Raw genomic sequence first — 18,737 nt, 5'->3', positions numbered from 1 at the left:
ATGAAAGTCTCAGAGGATATTTACCTAGTTTTTTTTTTTTAAGATTTTATTTATTTGTCAAAGAGAGAGTGAACACAAGCAGGGGGAGCTGCAGAGGCAGAGGGAGAAGCAGCCTCCCCGCTGAGCAGGGAGCCCAATGCAGGGCTCGATCCCGGGACCCTGGCATCATGACCTGAGCTGAAGGCAGACGCTTAACTGACTGAGGCACCCAGGCATCCCACTAAATTGTTAATAGTAGTTGTATCTAAGTGGTCTTGGGATATGGCGATTTAATATTTTTTCTCTGCTCTTGTTTTTTCATTTTCCACATTAAATATGATTATTCTTATTTTTTAAGGAATCTATTTGAGAGAGAGAGCGAGAGTGCACAAGTAGGGGGAGGGGCAGAGGGAAAAGCAGGCTCCCCACTGAGCAGGGGGCCCCCAACGTGGGGGCTGGATCCCAGGACCCAACCCAGGACCCCATGCAGGGCTCGATCCCAGGGCCCTGGGATCATGAACTGATCCAAAGGCAGAGGCTGAACCAACTGAGCAAGCCAGGCGCCCCTAAATTTGTATTATTTTTATAAGATATAAACCACATTAAAAGCTCTTTTTAATTTTCTTAATCAGTCTTCTTGAAGTATAATTTACACACAATAAAACTCACCACTTTTAGGTGTACAATTTGGTAAGTTTTGACAAAAATATACAGTTTTGTAACCACTGCTGTCACCAAGTCATAGAACACTCCCAAAACCAAAAAAATAAATAAAATGAAGAAGAAGCAGAAGCAGAAGCAGAAGCAGAAGCAGAAGCAGAAGAAGAAGGAGAAGTAAGAATAATTTCCTTGGGCCTTTTACCTCTTCCCACCTCTAGGAACCACTGATCGACTTTTGGTCACTATAGTTTTGCCTAAGAGTTACTTATTAAAGAAAATAAACAACTGATCAGATGCTTAGAGAAGTTAGATAAATTGCCCAATGTTGTTGCCTCCTCCAAGAAGCCTTCTTTTTTTAAATTTATTTATTTGTTTATTTGTTTGAGAGAGAATGAACAAGAGAGCACAAGAGGGGGGAGGGCCAGAGGGAGAAGCAGACTCCCCGCTGAGCAGGGAGCCCGATGCGGGACTCGATCCCGGGACTCCAGGATCATGACCTGAGCCGAAGGCAGTCGCTCAACCAACTGAGCCACCCAGGCGCCCCTCTAAGAAGCCTTCTTGGATTTCTGCCTCTCTATCCTCTTTCCTCCCCACCCGCTCCCCACCTCATCCAGTGTGTCAGTCCTTCTGTGCTGAACCTATGATGTGTTCAGTAATCACTGATTCACATTTGTCTTCCGTAAGTGTACAAATGCTTCTTAAGGGCCCGGACTCCACCTCACTCTCCTCTCAGACTTCTATAGCAGCAATAAGGTCAAGGAGCACTGACTGCGCGCTGGGTGTATGCTAAACCCTTTACTTATAGCAATTCTATCTTCCTGACAATCCTGCAGCGGTGAGGTAAGTGTCTGCCATCGGCTTGGATCATGTTCCTGGGGGGGCTGGGATCGAGCCCCCAGTCAGGCCCCCTGCTCGGTGGGGAGTCTGCTTCTCCCTCTCCCTCTGCCCCTCCCCACCACTCGTGTGCTCTCTTTCTCTCAAATAAATAAATAAAATCTTAAAAAAAAAAAAAAAAAATCCCGTGAGAGTGATGGTAAAATTACTTACATTTAACCGAGGAAGCAAAGGAAGCTCAGAGAGGTTAAGCAACTCATCTAAGGCCACACAGTAAGTGGCTGAGCTGGAACCTGAACCAGGTCCCTCTGTGTCCAGAGTTTGTGCACTCAATCACACTGCATATACTACCATCTATAATGGTCAGGCCCACAGTAGGTAGGAGGTAACAAGTATCTGTTGACTGAATGGCTGAACGGGCAGACATACAGCTACAGCAATGCTCCAGTGGGGATTCAGACACTGATCTTTTTTTCCGTAGCCCTCTGGGTGCTCAGGAAAGACCCCTTTTGTCTTCTTTGTCAGCTCTTGACCATCTTCCAGCAAACTCCCCCTCCTTTGGGCTCCTGAAGCCTCAGGTAGGCAGCGGGGGCCTAGTGGAACCGGTAAGGGGGAGCTACGCAGGCCAGTTCCCACGGGGCACAGCGCTCCCTTTAACCAGTGACTTCAGCTGGACCACTTTCCAGCTGCCCAGCTGACACTTTCCTGGGACCATACCATCTGCTGTCTGAGAATCTTCTTACCCAACCCTCCCCCAAGAGTCAGACCTGCCTTCCCCGGCTCCCCTTCCTTTTCCCCTCAAATCCTGTCTTGCTGTCTGCTTCTCAGAGGACCCGAACTAACCGGGGCTAACAGTAACACATCCCAGGAGCGTGGTCATGAAGGCCCCGCACACAAAGGAATATGTGTAAGTGCTGAGAGTAGTGCCTGGCACTTGGTAATTGCTCAATGGAAGTTCACTCATTCACAGGCATTTACTCAGTGCCTGCTGGGTGCCCTAATGGCTGGGGTTGCAGGGATGAGTAAGACCTAACCTCTGCTTTCAAAGAGGTCACGGCCTCTTGGAAGAGGTAAGCCAAAAACAGCCAAGAAATCAAGGGTACAATGTAGGGGTGGGGGGTGAGCATTCCGGAAATGATCTCAGGGAAGTGATCCAGGAGAAGCAAAAAGCTGCAAGCATGAGGATGCTCTGGTCTCTTTCCACCACGCACAATCTGTCCTTCATCCAGGAGTCACGGGAGTCCCTCTAATCCCAATGTGACTGCAACCTCCCCCAGCTGCCCGGCACCTGGAAGCCACCCAGACTCCTACTGAGGTTCACGCCCCGCCGCTGGGCCGGCCCCTGCCCCCTGCCCCAGTTTTGGCTCAACCTCACCGACACTCGGGCCAGATGGACCATCGCACCAGGCTTTATCTGGGCCACCTTCTTTCTCTACCGGCTCTTTGCTCCTGACAGGATCTCTGCCTGGAACACCCTTCCCTTCAGTGTCACGTGACCACCTCCTCCACATCTTTCAGGCATCAGGGGTCACTTCCTCCAGGAAGCCCTCCCTGATTTCATAAGTCTGAGGTAAGTGGCCCTCGTCTGGGTCCCCTAGTCCCATCCTGGCACTTGTCACACTGCTCTGCTAGATCCTGGTTTCTCGTCTGTTTCGTCCGACTGTGAGCTGAGGACAGGGACCATGTTTGCATTTTTCAATTTTTTATTATGAAAGACCTCAAACATATACAGAAAAAGGAGACAGCAGCACCAAGAGACCCTGTAAGCCCATCAGCCCAGGTTACACTGATTTTGTCCCATTGGCCCCAGCTCTCCCGTTTTCTTTTTTCTATTTGCTAAAATAAAGCAAATCATTCCCCTCCCCCTTATATAGTTCATTGTGCTTCTCTAAGAAATTCAATAAATAGTTTTTAAACCCATAAATGACTGTTTGTTGCAGAGCTATTTGTAACAGCCCCCTAGTGGAAACAAGCTTATTGGCGAACATTTGGAAACAAGAGTGTATCCAGTCAAAGGACTATGACACCTCCATTAAGATGATCAATATGAAGACCACGCAGCCACGTGGCAAAACACTTGCGCCAGGAAAAATCCAGAAAGGCAAAGAGCTGGGTGCCAGGTGGTCTCTGCGCTCTCCTTTGGCAGCCAGCGTTCACCGGCCTGGGGTCCCAGCCAGAACGGAGACGGTGAAAAGGAAGGTGGGTGTGCAGATGGTGGGACACCCTTCAAAACATTCTTCGGTGTCCTTAGCGTCATCTTTCCAAGCTGCAATCTGCAAACCAGGGTCCCGGCAGCCACTGAGAAGCCACACGAGGGACCGATGGAGCCAGCTGGAGTGCAAAAAGAGAAAGCCTTGCCGCAGACCCTGTGACACGGGGCCTCTGCGACCTCCCGTGCCCAGCCCTCTCGGCTTCTGCTTCCGTGCTGTGCGGCTGGGTTTTCCTCCGAGGTCTGGGGTTTGGAAGGGTCATGGTGCAGGGGCACAGAATGATCTGATGTTCTGGGCCATGCGTACACTGCACAGCGCATTGGGACCCTGGTCCCCGCGGGTCAGCCCTTCCATCTGGGCTCTGGTGAGCGGGCCTGGAGCTCTCTCTGGCTGTTTAAGTGGTTATCAAGGTCAGTAGCTGTGGAATCTTTGCTTCTCTGGCTTGTTGGATTGACTGCAAGCCCCAGTGTGAACCACAGGGCTGTCCTGGAGAAAACAGGATCCACGTCACAACCTGGTGCCCCGGCAACGCTGTCCCCAGAGGAGAAGGGGAACTGTCCATAGCAGATTTCCCTGTCTCACTGATGTGGAGAACAAAGGCCAAAGGAATATAGAAAAAATTAAATTTCCTTTGCAGCCCATTGACAAGTACTTGGGACAGACAGGGTGACCTTCCTTAGCTACCTCCCTGTGAATACTTTGCTGGAGGCAAAAGGCCACCTTAGCTCGACATTAGCCCAACCTCCAGGATCCTGTAAAAATCCCTTTGGAAACTTCCTTTCTCTCTACCACCCCCCCCCACCCCCAAGATAGACGTTAGCAATCATCCTCCAAGCATATGGTTCCCTGATATACATCTGAAGGGTCTCTGAGTAAGGTTTTACTAGACAGTAGTAAATGACCTTTTTTTTTTTTTTAAGACTTTTTATTTATTTGACAGAGAGAGACACAGCGAGAAAGGGAAAACACAAGTAGGGGGAGTGGGAGAGGGAGAAGCAGGCTTCCTGCCGAGCAGGGAGCTGAGCCGAAGGCAGACGCTTAACGGCTGAGCCACCCAGGCGCCCCAGTAAATGACCTGTTTTAAACAACAGCTAGCCCCTCAAGGTCCTGGAAACCTTGCCTCCAAATCCCTTAGAGATTTACACTATCCCTAACCTCCTCCCAACTTGAAAGTCTATAATGGGCCACTCCTCACGACCCCAGTGTGGCTTTTTCTGCCCCCCGGGGCCTGTCCCCATGCTTTCATAAAACCACCTTTTTTGCACCAAAGACGTCTCAAGAATTCTTTCTTGGCCATCGACTCCAGACCCCTCCAACACACCAACATTCCAGAACTACGTCACCTGGAAAACCAGACCAGAGGAATTTTGGAAGGAGGACCCACCACAGCGGATTATTTAGATGGTCAGGTGTGGAAAGAGGAGTTGGGGTGGGGAGCGGAAGCCCCAAGTCATAGTCCCAGCTCCCCTCTAGTCACTTGGGGACCTGGGGACAGATGGCCTGTCCCCCAGCTGCCTCGTCTACCAATGTATCTATTCAGCTCTGCCTCTTCAACCGACTAGGTGCCACACACATTTGCTGAGCTGTTTCTCTGGAGCCTGTGAGGAGACCAAGAGCTGAACTGCCACAGTTCCTGCCGTCAGGAAGGCCTCTGCAAACAACAAATATGACTTTATTTATTTATATTAAGATTTTATTTATTTGACAGAGAGAGACACAACGAGAGAGGGAACACAAGCAGGGGGAGTGGGAGAGGGAGAAGCAGGCCTCCTGCTGAGCAGGGAGCCCGATGCGGGGCCGGATCCCAGGACCCCGGGATCATGATCTGGGCCGAAGGCAGACGCTTAACGACTGAGCCACCCAGGTGCCCCAATAAGTGTGATTTTAAACTGACTGAGGCAGCAATTCTTGGGGTGTGAATAAAAAAAAAAAAACAAAAAACTCACACACACACAAAAAAAACAGTTTCCGGGAAGGACTTTGATTTGATAGGAATCATGAAGAGCAGTCAAGTTCACCAGGTAGTCAAGTGGGAAAGGAGCTGCAAAGATGGGGGAGGGGAACCACGGGGTTGTCTGGGAGCCTTCAAGCAGTTAGCCCAGGCTAGGCAGTGAAGGGTGTTAGAGGGTCTGCTGACCTTGCAGGGCTGCCAGCAAAGGCCTTGGAATCTATCACCAGGGTGTTTTTATCTACAAGAGCGGAAGACTTGTGACCACAAACGTGTGTGCATGGCGAGCAACTCTTCCATTCTCCGTGGATAGCAACCGGGTGCCCTGTAATTCACTCCATTCTAACAGTTAGCACCCGGAGGTAGCACCAGACCCCCAGGTTAAGGGCTGAGTCCCATGAGACTGGTCCCTATTTCAGAAGCCTGTCGTATGTGGTGGGTCCCCAGGCCACCCCCACTTCTGTCTGATTTGACTACAAATCAGGAATCCTCATGACTCCCTCCTCAGGGTCCATGATTTTTTTGTATAAACAGCTCACAGAACTCAGGGAAAGAGTTACTTTGCTGATTTATTAAAAAGGCTATTATAAAAGATACAAATGAACTGCCAGATGAATAGGTACATAGGGGGAGATCTGGAAGGGTCCACAGAGTGCCAGAGCTTCTGGACCCATGGAGTTTGGGGTGTGCCACCATCCACCACCTGTGGATGCATTCAGCACCCCAGAAGCTCTCCAAACCCCTTTGTTCAGGGTTTTGCGGAGGTTCAGTTACACAGGCATGATTGATTAAATCACTGGCGATTGGTGATTGACTCAATCTGACACCCGCCCCCCCAAGGAAGTGGGGGCGGGAGTGGATGAAAGTTCTAACCCTCTAATCCCATGACTGGATCCTCTGGCAACCCGTCCCACCTGAAGTTACCTAGGGCCTTCCAGCCACCAGTCATCTCATAAACTCCAGGATGGCTGAAGGGGCTTTCGGTGAATAACAAAAGATGCCCCTATCGCTTCCATAACTAAAGTTCCAAAGCCCTTCCAGAAGCTATGAGGATGACCAAATATTGTAACAAAGGATGCTGGTGGAACCCCTATCATTCAAGGATTTGGAAGCCAAGGACCAGAGATGAAGACCAGATGTATATTTCTCATCATATCACAGCATCACAGTCACTGGACCTGGATTCCAATCCCAACATCTACCTGTTGGGTGACTCGCTGAACTGGAGTTTCCTGTTTTATAAAATTAAGGATGATTGTAATACCAGGTTGGAGTGAGAAATAACTATGATGAATAAGCATCTGGCAAGTGTCTGGCATACAGGAGGCACTCAGGGTGCGTTTATTATCTTAAAAAAAAAATGAAACTGTGGGGCGCCTGGGTGGCTCAGTCGTTAAAGTGTCTGCCTTTGGCTCAGGTCATGATCCCTGGGTCCTGGGATCGAGCCCCGCATCGGGCTCCCTACTCCATGGGAAGCCTGCTTCTCCCTCTCCTGCTCCCCCTGCTTGTGTTCCCTCTCTCACCGGTGTCTCTGTCAAATAAATAAATAAAATCCTTAAAAAAAAATGAAATTGTAATTTGAATGTAACAAACATCAGCACTTACTACAGGGCAGGTCTTTCCACAGCATCTCATTTAATCCTTGCAGTCTGCCAAGTAGATTGTCACCCCCATTTTACAGAGGACACTGAGGCTCAGGTGGCTTATTCAAGGTCACAGAGGTGAAAGTATATGGGGTTGGGATTAGAATGGAGTGGGTTGGGCTCCAAATCTTGAATCCTTCCAGACTCTTCTTCCTCAAAAAACTGTCTGGCTCCTCCCAGTCCCCTTTGTGGCACTGACTCTTCATAACCTCCTAGTATCCAAGTCTCAATCCTTCTTTAGTGACGGAAACTATAGCTGGGCACATTGGAGCTTAGTCCAAAGCCTGCATGTCCTTACCTCCCTATAGCTAGATGCGGCCATGGGGCTAGTTTATAGCCAATGAGATGTAAGGAGAAACATCAGGTGGAACTTCTGGAAGTCTCCTTAAAAGGAAAGATTGCTTGCAAGTAAATGTTTAATTAAAAAAAAAAAAAAAAGAGGAAGAGAAGTGCCATCTTCTTCCCTTCCTTCCCTCTTTCCTTCCTGCTGGCTGAACCCAGACAAAATAGCCGGAGTTCAAGCAGTCGTCCTGGGCCACGTGGAGCTATGCTGGTAAGACAAGATGGTGAGTCACCATCCCAGACCTAGATGGCCTCCCCTTCCCTCTTCCAAATGGTCAGCTCTTCTCTGGTAAGTCTTTTCTTCAGCATTTAAACAGGCTCAAGTTTCTCCCAACCTAAAAGAAAACACACCTAATCTCAAGTTCCCTTCCCTCTCTCTTTCTCTTCACAGCCCACCAGCCAGGAATAACTGCCGATTCTCAAGGTCTCCATGTCCCCATATCCCAACCGTTCCTCAACTCACTGCATCTGGGTTTCTGTGCTACCTTCCTACCTGAATTGCCTGGGCCAAGGGCCTCTGGATAGCTAAACCTAGTGGACTTTGTTCAGTAATCTACCTAGAGCTGAAACTGTTGCCATTGCCTTCCTCACCCTGGGTGCTTTTTGTTTTTTTTTTTAAGATTTTATTTATTTATTTATTTGACAGAGAAAGACACAGCGAGAGCAGGAACACAAGCCGGGGGAGTGGGAAAGGAAGAAGCAGGCTTCCTGCCGACCAGAGAGCCCGACGTGGGACTCGATCCCAGGACGTGGGATCATGACCTGAGCCGAAGGCAGACGCTTAACGACTGAGCCACCCAGGCGCCCCTCACCCTGGGTTCTATGTGCCTCTGCTCCCCGGCCTCTCCAGCCCCTCCTGCTCCTTCACTGTGTTCTTCTCTCGCCCTCTCCATCTCAGGACTGACCTTTTTCTTGCATGTGTTAAAAGCACCTAAACTCAACATATCCAAGCTGAACTCAAGGTCATTCATTCCCTTCTCCCTCCCCCTAAGATTTTCCAGCTGTTCTTTCAAGAAATCTAGGAGAATCTTTGACAAATCTCTTTCCATCATCAATGCCAACCAATCCATGAATCAAGCTCTGACAATTTCATCTCCTAAATAAAATCCATTGACTTGGCAGTGGCAGCCGACTCAAACTACTATCATCTCTTGCCTTGAGCTAACAACACAACAGTCCCTTAATTGATCTTCACTCCAATACTCCTAAACATGTTTTGGACATAGAAGTCGAAGACATCTTTTACCAAGGGGATCATGTCGCTGGCTTGCTCAGAAGTCAACAACTTTCCTTTGTCCACCACATGAATAGCTCAACTCCAGCCTGGAGCAGGCAAGGTCAGAACTCACCCCACAGCCCTTTATCTCACTTCCCCTCCACCTCTGTTCCAGCCATAGAGGCCTTCTGTGACACGCATGCTTCTTGAACCCACACTCACACGCTCCCTTTTCTCGTGCCTGAGCACTAGCTGTCCCCTAGGCCTGGCCCGCCCTCCACTCCCATGCCACATCCATAAACTTCTCTTCCTAGCATTTAGCCCATCTCGAAATGACTTATGTATGTAAATGATGTCCTCCCCAATTAAAACATTAGCTTTCTGAGGGTGTCTTGCTTGCTGCTTCACCCCATAGGGCCAGGCATGGCCACCCAATGAATATTTATCGAGTGAATGAATAATTCACCGGACCCCACGCCCAAAGCGTCCATAAAGAACGCAAATCCGGTGTCTTAGGAGCCCCACCTGAAAAGCATCCCGGAGAAAACGCGCAAATAAAATGGGCGAGAGGCCATCATTTAGGAAAGCCCTCCCTTTTCCTCCCTAAAGAGAAAACAGCGGAAGACAGCGCCTGCGCCAACACTCCTCTACGGCCCCATCCCACTTTGGCCATGGGGTGGCGCTGTGGGCGCGCTCCCTGGCGCCTGAACTTCCCGGCCGGCTTCAGACCGCTCTAGCCGCCCTTCTCGCCTGCTCTGCTGGGAGGCGGGCGCACCTGCGGGGGGTCCCTCCAAGATGGCGGCGCAGAGGAGGAGCCTGCTGCAGAGTGTGAGGAACCGACCCGCTCTCCGGGCTGGGGGTTGGGAGCCCAAGGGGGGCCTGTCGGGTGCAGGCGCGGCTCCCTCTCCGCCGTTGGGCCGCCTCCTTCTCCCTGGCGAGGTGTGGCCGCCGCCCTCCCCTCTCCCGGGCCGGCCCCCCTCACTCCCGAGGCCGGGGGCGCGTGCGACCGCGCGAGGTCCGCGCGTGCGCGCTGCCGCCCGGTCGTCGGGGGCTGGGATTCGTGGTCCAGCGACCCCGAGCGTCAAGGGCGCGTCGAGAGTGGGGAGCGGCCTGGAGCCGGAAGGGAACGTGGCGCGCTGCGGCGGAGATCGCCGGGGTGGTGAGGCCACCGCGGGCAGCGAGCGGCCGTGGGATAATAACAGTGATAGCCGCGGCAGCCGCTTGTGTACCGCTTATCTCCCGGGTTTTCTGCCAATGGCTTTACCTTGTAAGCTTAATTTATATAACAGCCCCGGGAGGTGGGTTCTACAATTACTCCTGTTGGACGGGTGAGAAACTGAGGCACAGAGGGGTGGTCATTTGCCCAAGGCCACAGAGCTAGTAAGTGGCAGAGTCAGGATTAAAACCAGGCAGTCTGATCCCAGAAACCTTGTTAACCTCTTGGCACTACGGAAGATGTGACCGGAGGGGCAGCCCGGGTTCTGGTCCTGGCTCTAACGCACTGTGCCTCAGTTTCCTTGACTCTAAGGTGAGAGCAGGCAGTAGGAGGATTGTCCTGAGACTCACTCTTACCCCCTCGTCTGGACCCTCATGGGCTTGTCGCTGGTGTCTTACAGCCCCTGCATCCTCCTGACACACGTGCACATGGATGCACACCCCTCTTGACGCCATGAACCTGTTCTGACCGGCCAGTGTAGGGTGTGGGGCCTCTGGGTCCTCCCCAGGTGGGGCAGTCTGTTGTGCTTGCCTGTGCACTTGTCTGCCTCCTGTACTTGTGATCTACAATGAACAGTATCACCGGCACTTACCACCACGAGGGGCCAGGCACTCAATAAATATTTGTAAAAAAGCATTTGTAGACATGTCCAGGGCTTGGCCTTGGCCTTAAAGATACAGCAGACACTGGCCCTCCTGTTCTCGAGGGCCTTAAAGCATCAGAATTGGAGGCAGGGATGACTGTCAGTGCTGTATACTAATGACAAGCTTTGTGTAGACTTTCTTTTGAAATTGCTCTTCCACCATAGCAATTCCCAGGTTTCCCCAGTGGGGATTGCTCTCTTCCCCTCCACACCTTTGTTTTTTTGTTTGTTTGTTTTTAAAGATTTTATTTATTTATTTGAGAGAGAGAATGAGATAGAGAGCATGAGAGGGGAGAGGGTCAGAGGAAGAAGCAGACTCCCCGCTGAGCAGGGAGCCCCACGCGGGACTCGATCCCGGGACTCCATCCCGGGACTCCAGGATCATGACCTGAGCCGAAGGCAGTCGCTTAACCAACTGAGCCACTCAGGCGCCCCCAACTCCACACCTCTGGCTGCCGTTTTATTTTACTAGTGCTCTGTGGGTCAGCCTTGTCATCAAGATAGGTAGGGCCGGCCCTTTGCTTTGTAAGCTTCCAAAGGGCAGGGCCCCTGTATAAATTTACTAGTTGTAAAAATTCCAGAAATAACAGGCTGGACTGTAGTGAATGCTGGAAGTGGTGACTGCTGTGGGCCGCCGACTCGGCTTGCTGAGGGGAGTGGCTTCCAGCGTCCGTCTCTTCTGGATGTGATGGAGCCCAGGGGACTCGGGTTAAGCAGAAGCTTTGCTAGCTCCAGAATGTGTTCCTGGGTGGAAGTGGAATCCTTTCAAGACAGGACGATTAGCTTTAAGCGCATAGCATCGTGACGAAAGGCAAGGGGATGGCAGTGAAGTCCACGCAAGGCCCCTCCCACCCTAAGGATGACCAGACGTCTCTGCCCACAGGGTGTCTGAGTGTCCAGGCAGCGTGTGTGGCTCACTGACCTGCTCTCCACTGTCCTGAGTCTGGTAAGAGCAGCTCAAGTAGCAGCATTGAGCAGATGGCCATGAGGGTCCCTGGTCTGCGGTTGCGGGGCCTGGGGATACAAAGATAAAGAGGATGGGTGCGCACCCTCACTGCGTTTGCAGCATGGGGGAAGGAGCCATTGACCGCTAACAGTGTGTAAGGCACTCTGTCGTCAGTGTTGAGCGGCTGTGGGTGGCCTCATTTGACTGGGACAGTGGAGGCTTGCAGAAGGGCCGGGGATTTGCTGACAACGTGGTGCTGGGAGGGTGTGCTGGGGCCAGATGGCAGAGCACTGGGGAGTTTCACCTTTGGTCCCTAGCCAGCATGGTACCTTAAAAGGTCTTTTGAAGAAAAGAAGAGCTTTTAAAGGTAGCTTGATGTGTTCAAGGGAACTTGGGCCCTTCGCAGCCTAACAAAAAGTACAAGTCCTATGTGGACTTGGGCAAGTCACTTAACTAACGTCCCTGAACCTTGGTTCCCAAAAGAAAGGAATCCCAGGAGTGCTGTTAGGATTAAATGAACTAACACATTACTGTCCTGAGCCCAGCATGGTCCCAGTCCGGCCATGAAGTTCAGAGCATTCACGTGTCACTGAGCACTTGCCATGTGGCCAATACTGTGTAGGTACAGGGGACACTTTCCTCATGAAGCCTCTGTTCTAATAAGGGAGACAGTCACAATGAGTAAATACAGATTGTAAGCAATATAATATCTGTAGCATCAGTTGGTGCTGTGAGGAAGAATAGTCTGGATTCATAGGATGGTGGAGGGGCCGTTTTAGAGTGGTAGGGGACGACCTCTCCACATTTGATGGGATGAAGGAGGGGATTTGGGAGGGAGTATTCTGCTTGAGGGAATAGGGATGCAAAGGCTTTTGTGTTTGGGGAGCACCAAGGAGGCCAGCATGGCTGGAGTAGAGTGCCTTGGGGGGAGTGGGGGTGGCCAAGGTCCAAGGGACCTTTGTGGACCCTGGTGTGGACTTTGGATTCTATTCTAAGTGTGCTGTGAAACTCAGTGGTTTTTAGGAAGGGCTGTATTTTGGAGGAAGAGCTGATAGGATTTGCTGGTGGATCAGATGTGGGGTGCATGACTGAGGAAGAAGAGTCAAGAAGGACTGCAAGGTTTTCAGTTGGAACAACAGCAGTGCCCTTTACTGAGATTAGGATCTCTGGAAGAGGAGCACATTTGGGACTGAGAGAATCAAGTGTTTGGTGTTGCCTGTGCTATTCTGTACTTAATTATAAAAAGAAAATCAACTTGAAATTAATTTTTTTAACTCAAAAACCTTGAGCAACTACATCTACAAGATCACAGGTGCTGGCTCTATATTTTTTCTAATATATGTAATAAATGCCCCCATTAAAATAAAAACATCCATGAGGCCATCACCTACAGCCATCTCATCCGCCTTCAGAATGTGGCCCAGCTGCTCCAGCCACAGTAAGTGCTCCACAATTATTAGTAGCCCCTTTAAGAATGTATTAGGACTATATTTGTGATGAAAACATAGAGAGCCTTTGATGAAAACCCTGCTGGGAGAGGTGGGGGCCAGGAGTTGAGCTGGTCCCGGAGGAGTGGGGAAGGAAAAGGGGGTCATTCAGAAAGACAGAGATGGCAGGAGGCATTGGGTATTTTAAGCTTTTCGGAGAGAAAGAACAGCTGCCCCCCCCCCCCCACCCTGAGCCATCTTCCTGGGGGCATTATTCTCTCATTCTGAGCTTCCTTTTTCCCTCCAAGGAATTCGGGTGCTTTCACCACAAAAACACTCAGCCTTTTCATACTATAATTTGATATTCAAGCTGTGGCCTGAACTTGGAACCATGCTTTGTCCACTTTTGCTGCCCAGGAGTTTGAGATGAATCTCTGCGGGGACTGTTATAGACTGTTACTCTGTGACACGGTCACATATGTGAATGAGGTTGCTTAAGGGTATGTGCATACAGAGGTTGTAACACCCTTCACTTAGGTTGCAATTGGATCACTATCAATACTTTTCACATCAAAATATGAATTTTGGGAGCTCCTTCACACAAGTCAAAATTAGGCTTTTTTTTTTTTTAAGATTTTATTTATTTCAAGGAGTGAGTGAGAGAGAGAGCGGAGCAGGGGAGAGAGGCAGATGGAGAGGGAGAAGAAAGCTTCCCGTGGAGCAGGGAGCCCCACGCGGGGCTCAATCCCAGGGCCCTGGGGTCATGACCCGAGCCGAAGAAGGCAGACGCTCAACCGACTCGGCCACCCAGGTGCCCCAAAATTCGGCATTTTGAAACAGCCTTCTTTCTTACTGTATTTTGTGTTCAATTTCTGAGAAATAACTTGGAACCCACCAGAGAACGAGGTGCAGGCTCACTGTGGAGTGTATTTATGCAGCTCTGTGATGAGTCTATGTGAGCGCAAGGCACCCCCATCTCGGCTCCGGGTGCGGGTGCTGAGGCATCCATCGCCGCTCCTGCTGGCAGGCCTGGCATTTGTGGGTGTGGGAGGAAGTATGCATCAGTGCGTGCAGGGGTGAGGAAGGGGGTGGTTTGTGTGAATAGGAAATACATGACCTTTCTGAAAATTGTTCCAGAAATGTGGAGGAAGGAAGCAAGAGACTTGGCAGTGGGGTGGAATCAGCGGGGGAGGGTTGGTGTGGCTAATCCCCAATGGAGGGGAGAGAGCTGCGGCAGCAGGATGGCTGCTCACCCGGCCACAGCAGCGTCAGTGTGATTTCGGGGCCATTGCCGACGTCAGGGAAGACCGAGGACTGTCCCACTCCCGCCTGGGCAGAACCTCCTGGAATTCTCTGGCCACTTGTCATTGAACGTCTGAGGTGCTGTGGGGACTGCATTCTAGGCAGGGCCTCCCACTGAAGGAGCACTCATAACTATATGAGAAATTGTCCATATATCTTTGGATCCAAGACACCATTAATTATAAGGACCCATCATTATTTTATATACTACTAAGAAAGAAAACACTTTGCTAATTAACGTGTAACGCATCAACTTCAGATATTAAAAGATTGAGAATACACGTCTTGGAATCAGCAAAATAAGTAGCTAATTAACAGTACTAGGCTATGAAACAACAACAACAAAACAGGGACCCCTGGCTGGCTCAGTCAGAAGAGCTTGTGACTCTTCATCTCAGGGTCGTGAGTTTAAGCCCCATGTTGGGTGTAGAGATTGCTTAAATAAAACAAAAACCAAGAAACCAATACCAAACTATAGCATGAAAGTTGCCAAAACACCAAATGGTTAATGACCAGGTTGCCTCATGAACCACTAGGATGGATTTCTCAGGGAAGGGGCCCTGCAGCCTTGGGTGGTTATTTTCCCAGAGTGTGGGACACGTACAGTGAGAGGGTTTGGTGTGTGCTGGCATAAAACTCATTGTTATATATCACACAGGTTATTTGCTTTTCAGCTCTCTTTCAAACTCTGATGAGATCAAGAGAGAAAGACTTGGTTTGGTCCTAGTATGTCCTTAACACCTTTCTTGATTCTTGCTAGTCTCCTCCCTGTTTTTGTTTTTAAGATTTTATTTTTAAGTAATCTCTACCCCCAGTGTGGAGCTTGAACTCACAGCCCTGAGATCAAGAGTCACATGTTCCACCGACTGAGCCAGCCAGGTGTCCTAACCCCGCCTTTTTTTTTTTTTTTTTTTTAAAGAGCGAGAACAGGGTTCTGGCTCAGAGTCTAATGCAGGCAGTAGGTTCAGCTAGAATTTAATAATCTTGTTTTCATTTTTTATTATCTTCAAGATACAGCAAGTGATACTGGTTTTGTACTTATAATACTGAAAATGTTTACATTCAAAATGAAGTCATTTGAGTAAAAGAATATGTGGCAGTATAAAGAAAAAATACGAAGTGGGTAATTCCTTGAAGATAGTGAACGGCTGGTTGAGGTTTGGGAAACATGGGCCTCTGGCGCTGGTTGGATCTGAGCAGGGCCTTTGGAGGTGGACAGGACTCGGAAAGACAAGAAAAGGGGAGGGAGGCCTTGTCTCACCATGGGTACTTTTTTTAATATGATTTTGGGTAATTTTTTCTTATTTCTCCTTTAAGAGCAAGTCAAGTCCAATTGGCTAGGAACTTTAAAGAGTGTCAGTATGAAATAAGTAGGACTTTGCTCAGCAAGCTTAATGTATTCAAATAGTTGATATGTTTTAAAGTGTGTGCCTGTTTCTGTGATTGTACCTGTGGGGTCAGTAGCCTCTTTATTTGAGGTCCCCAAAATACATTTGGCCTTTCAAGTAGAGCAAACCTTTGGTAGAGGTGTTACTTCCCTCCTGTGTTGGTGTGGACTCCTCCTGCCAGAAGTAGGTTAGCTTCCCACGCTTTTTTGTTCTGGTCACAGTTTTTTAGAAACCGTTTGGAACACTGTATAGAAGGCCTTATCTGTACAAGATAGACAGCTGAGTGAGATTGTTAATCTTCAAAGGGTAAGATTCAAAATTATGTCAACAGGCTGGAAGGCTGAGATGAAAGCATTAAGATATAATCCAGCTAATGTAAATTTAGGTTTAAAAACATCCTCTGTGGGAGTGTGGTTGGGGGAGACTGACTGGAGAGAACCTCAGAGGAAAAAGACTTTGTGATTTTAGTTGACAGCAAGTGGGGATTTTCACGTGGAGGCTAGATGCCGATCTTTAAGTGTATAAAGACTCTTGGTTTTTGTGTCTTGATTTTTCTATCCTACCACCCTACTGATTTCTTTTATTTGAGTTAATTTTAACATTAATTCTTTAGGTTTACCATCCTATCAACTGCAAATAGAGATAATTGTACTTCTCCAATTCTTAAGCTCAGCTTCTTTTCTCTTATCTAATTGTGTGGGTTGACATCTCTGGTTCAGTGTTCAGTAATGGAGAAGGTGGGCATCCTTGCTGTGTTTCTGATCTTAATGAGAATGCCTCTGGTGTTTCCCCACGAAGATGCTGGCATTAGTGCCGACGGAAGTAGACATATATATATAATGGCATGTTAACTATCCATCGACTACTGTTTTCTTGAGTGTTATTATTGGCAGTGGACAAAGACTGTCCTTAAACAAACAGCACTGGAGTCCATACCCATTGATCTGAAAACCAATTGCTAGTTAATCAAATAATATACAGTTGACCCTTGAACAACATGGGTTTGAACTGTGCAGATTTACTTATATGCAGATTTTTTTCTATGAATACAGTACTGTATTGTGTATGTTCTTCATAATTTTCTCTTTTTTTTAAGATTTATTTATTCAAGAGAGAGGGAGTGAGCACGTGAGCAGGTGTATGGAGGGAGGAGCAGAGGGAGAGCAGAAAGAGAATTTTTTTTTTTAAAGATTTTATTTATTTATTTGACAGAGAGACACAGTGAGAGAGGGAACACAAGCAGGGGGAGTGGGAGAGGGAGAAGCAGGCTTCCCGCTGAGCGGGGAGCCCGATGCGGGGCTCGATCCCAGGACCCCGGGATCATGACCTGAGCTGAAGGCAGACGCTTAACGACTGAGCCACCCAGGCGCCCCAGAAAGAGAATTTTAAGCAGACTCCACACTGAGCGTGGAGCCCAACACAGGGCTTGATCCCTGGACCCTGAGATCATGATCTGAGCCGAAACCAAGAGTCAGATGCTTAACCGACTGCGCCACCCAGGGGCCCCATTCCTTATGATTTTCTTTTTTTTTTTTGTTAATATTTTATTTATTTATTTGAGAGAGAGAATGAGATAGAGAGAGTACATGAGAGGGGGGAGGGCCAGAGGGAGAAGCAGACTCCCCGCCCAGCAGGGAGCCCGATGCGGGACTAGATCCCGGGACTTCAGGATCATGACCTGAGCCGAAGGCAGCTGCCCAACCAACCGAGCCACCCAGGCACCCTCCTTATGATTTTCTTAATATTTTCTTTTTTCTAGCTAACTTTACTGTAAGAATTCGTTATATAATACATATGACATACAAAACATGTCAATTAATTGTTTATGTTATTGGTAAGGCTTCCAGTCACTAGTAGCCTATGTCAATATAGTTAAGTTTTTGAGGAGTCAGAAGTTGCATGTGGACTTTAGACTGTGCAGGAGGTTGCTGCCCCAACCTTAGCATTGTTCAAGAGTCAACCATATTTCCAAAATATTGCTAGCTCAACATTATGAAAATCAGATTTCAAAAAGAGCACTTAACATTGTAGAGGTGGCCAGGCACTAGTCATAAATATGGAAGAACAAGATGATTGTAAGTAGATTGACCACTGTCATACAATTTTTCGGATTTGGGAGGGCTTGCTATTCCCACACGAGCTGAGTGTGGCTGCAGCGGTCCAGGCAGCATCAGCCCATTCCTGGTAGCAATGTCATGGGCGCCCACCGGGAAATGCTTTCAGATGAGTTGTCCCTGTGCCCTGAAACACGGACGTGGCCAGTTCCTCGGTCATTTGTTCCAGTTTGTTTCCTTCCTTCCTTGTAAAAGACTCTTTCCTTAGTGTTTTTTGTAGCCTATCTCAATGTCAAGTGGGCCCATAAGTTGCTTGGGTAACATTTATTTTTTGCTGGAAAGTATGAATTTGTTGGAAAGATTTGAGTCCTCGGAAGCCTGTCCCTGTCCCTTGTGGGAGGTAGGGAATGGCAGAGGAAGCACCATGGTCGCAGCACCAGTGACAGGTTTTGCATCCTGGATGACACATTTGTATGGTTCATCTTCTATTCGAGGACAAGTTCAGTCCATCTTAATCTCATCTTTAATCACAGACAGTGATTAAGTTAATCACTTTCTATACTTTAGAAAGTATAAACATCTTTTGCTGTGCTTTATTTTAAAAGATTTATTTATTTATTTGACAGAGAGAGAGCACACAAGCAGGGGGAGCAGTAGAGGGAGAGGGAGAAACAGGCTCTCCACTGAGCAGGGAGCCTGATGCAGGGCTCGATTCCAGGACCCTTAACGGCTTAACCGACTGGGCCATCCAGGTGCCCCTTCTGCCGTGCTTTAAAACAGCTGTGATGCTTTGGGGTACTGAATATTGGTCTCTTGACCCATCTTTTCAGGAGGAAGACATGGGACACACCTGACTAGGGAGATGCTTTTGTGCTTAATGTCATGCTTAATCTCACTTGAATTGGAGGCAAGAGACACACCCTAAAAAA

General features: G+C 48.8%; 1 protein-coding gene across 1 annotated transcript in view; it reads left to right on the top strand.

Annotated features, from left to right (window-relative positions):
* The first annotated feature begins 9,554 nt into the window (after positions 1-9,554).
* Positions 9,555-18,737, top strand: part of TAB1 (TGF-beta activated kinase 1 (MAP3K7) binding protein 1) — a 32,169-nt gene continuing 22,986 nt past the window's right edge. Inside the window, exon 1 of the mRNA XM_027592332.2 lies at positions 9,555-9,660. Within this exon, the coding sequence (XP_027448133.1) occupies positions 9,628-9,660 (33 nt within the window). The 5' untranslated portion in view covers positions 9,555-9,627. The remainder of the gene's footprint in view (positions 9,661-18,737) is intronic.

This window comes from Zalophus californianus, chromosome 9 (genome assembly GCF_009762305.2).
Source record: "Zalophus californianus isolate mZalCal1 chromosome 9, mZalCal1.pri.v2, whole genome shotgun sequence".
NCBI lineage: Eukaryota > Metazoa > Chordata > Mammalia > Carnivora > Otariidae > Zalophus > Zalophus californianus.
Note: the sequence above shows the minus strand (reverse complement) of the source record. Positions and strands in the feature narration are given on the sequence as shown.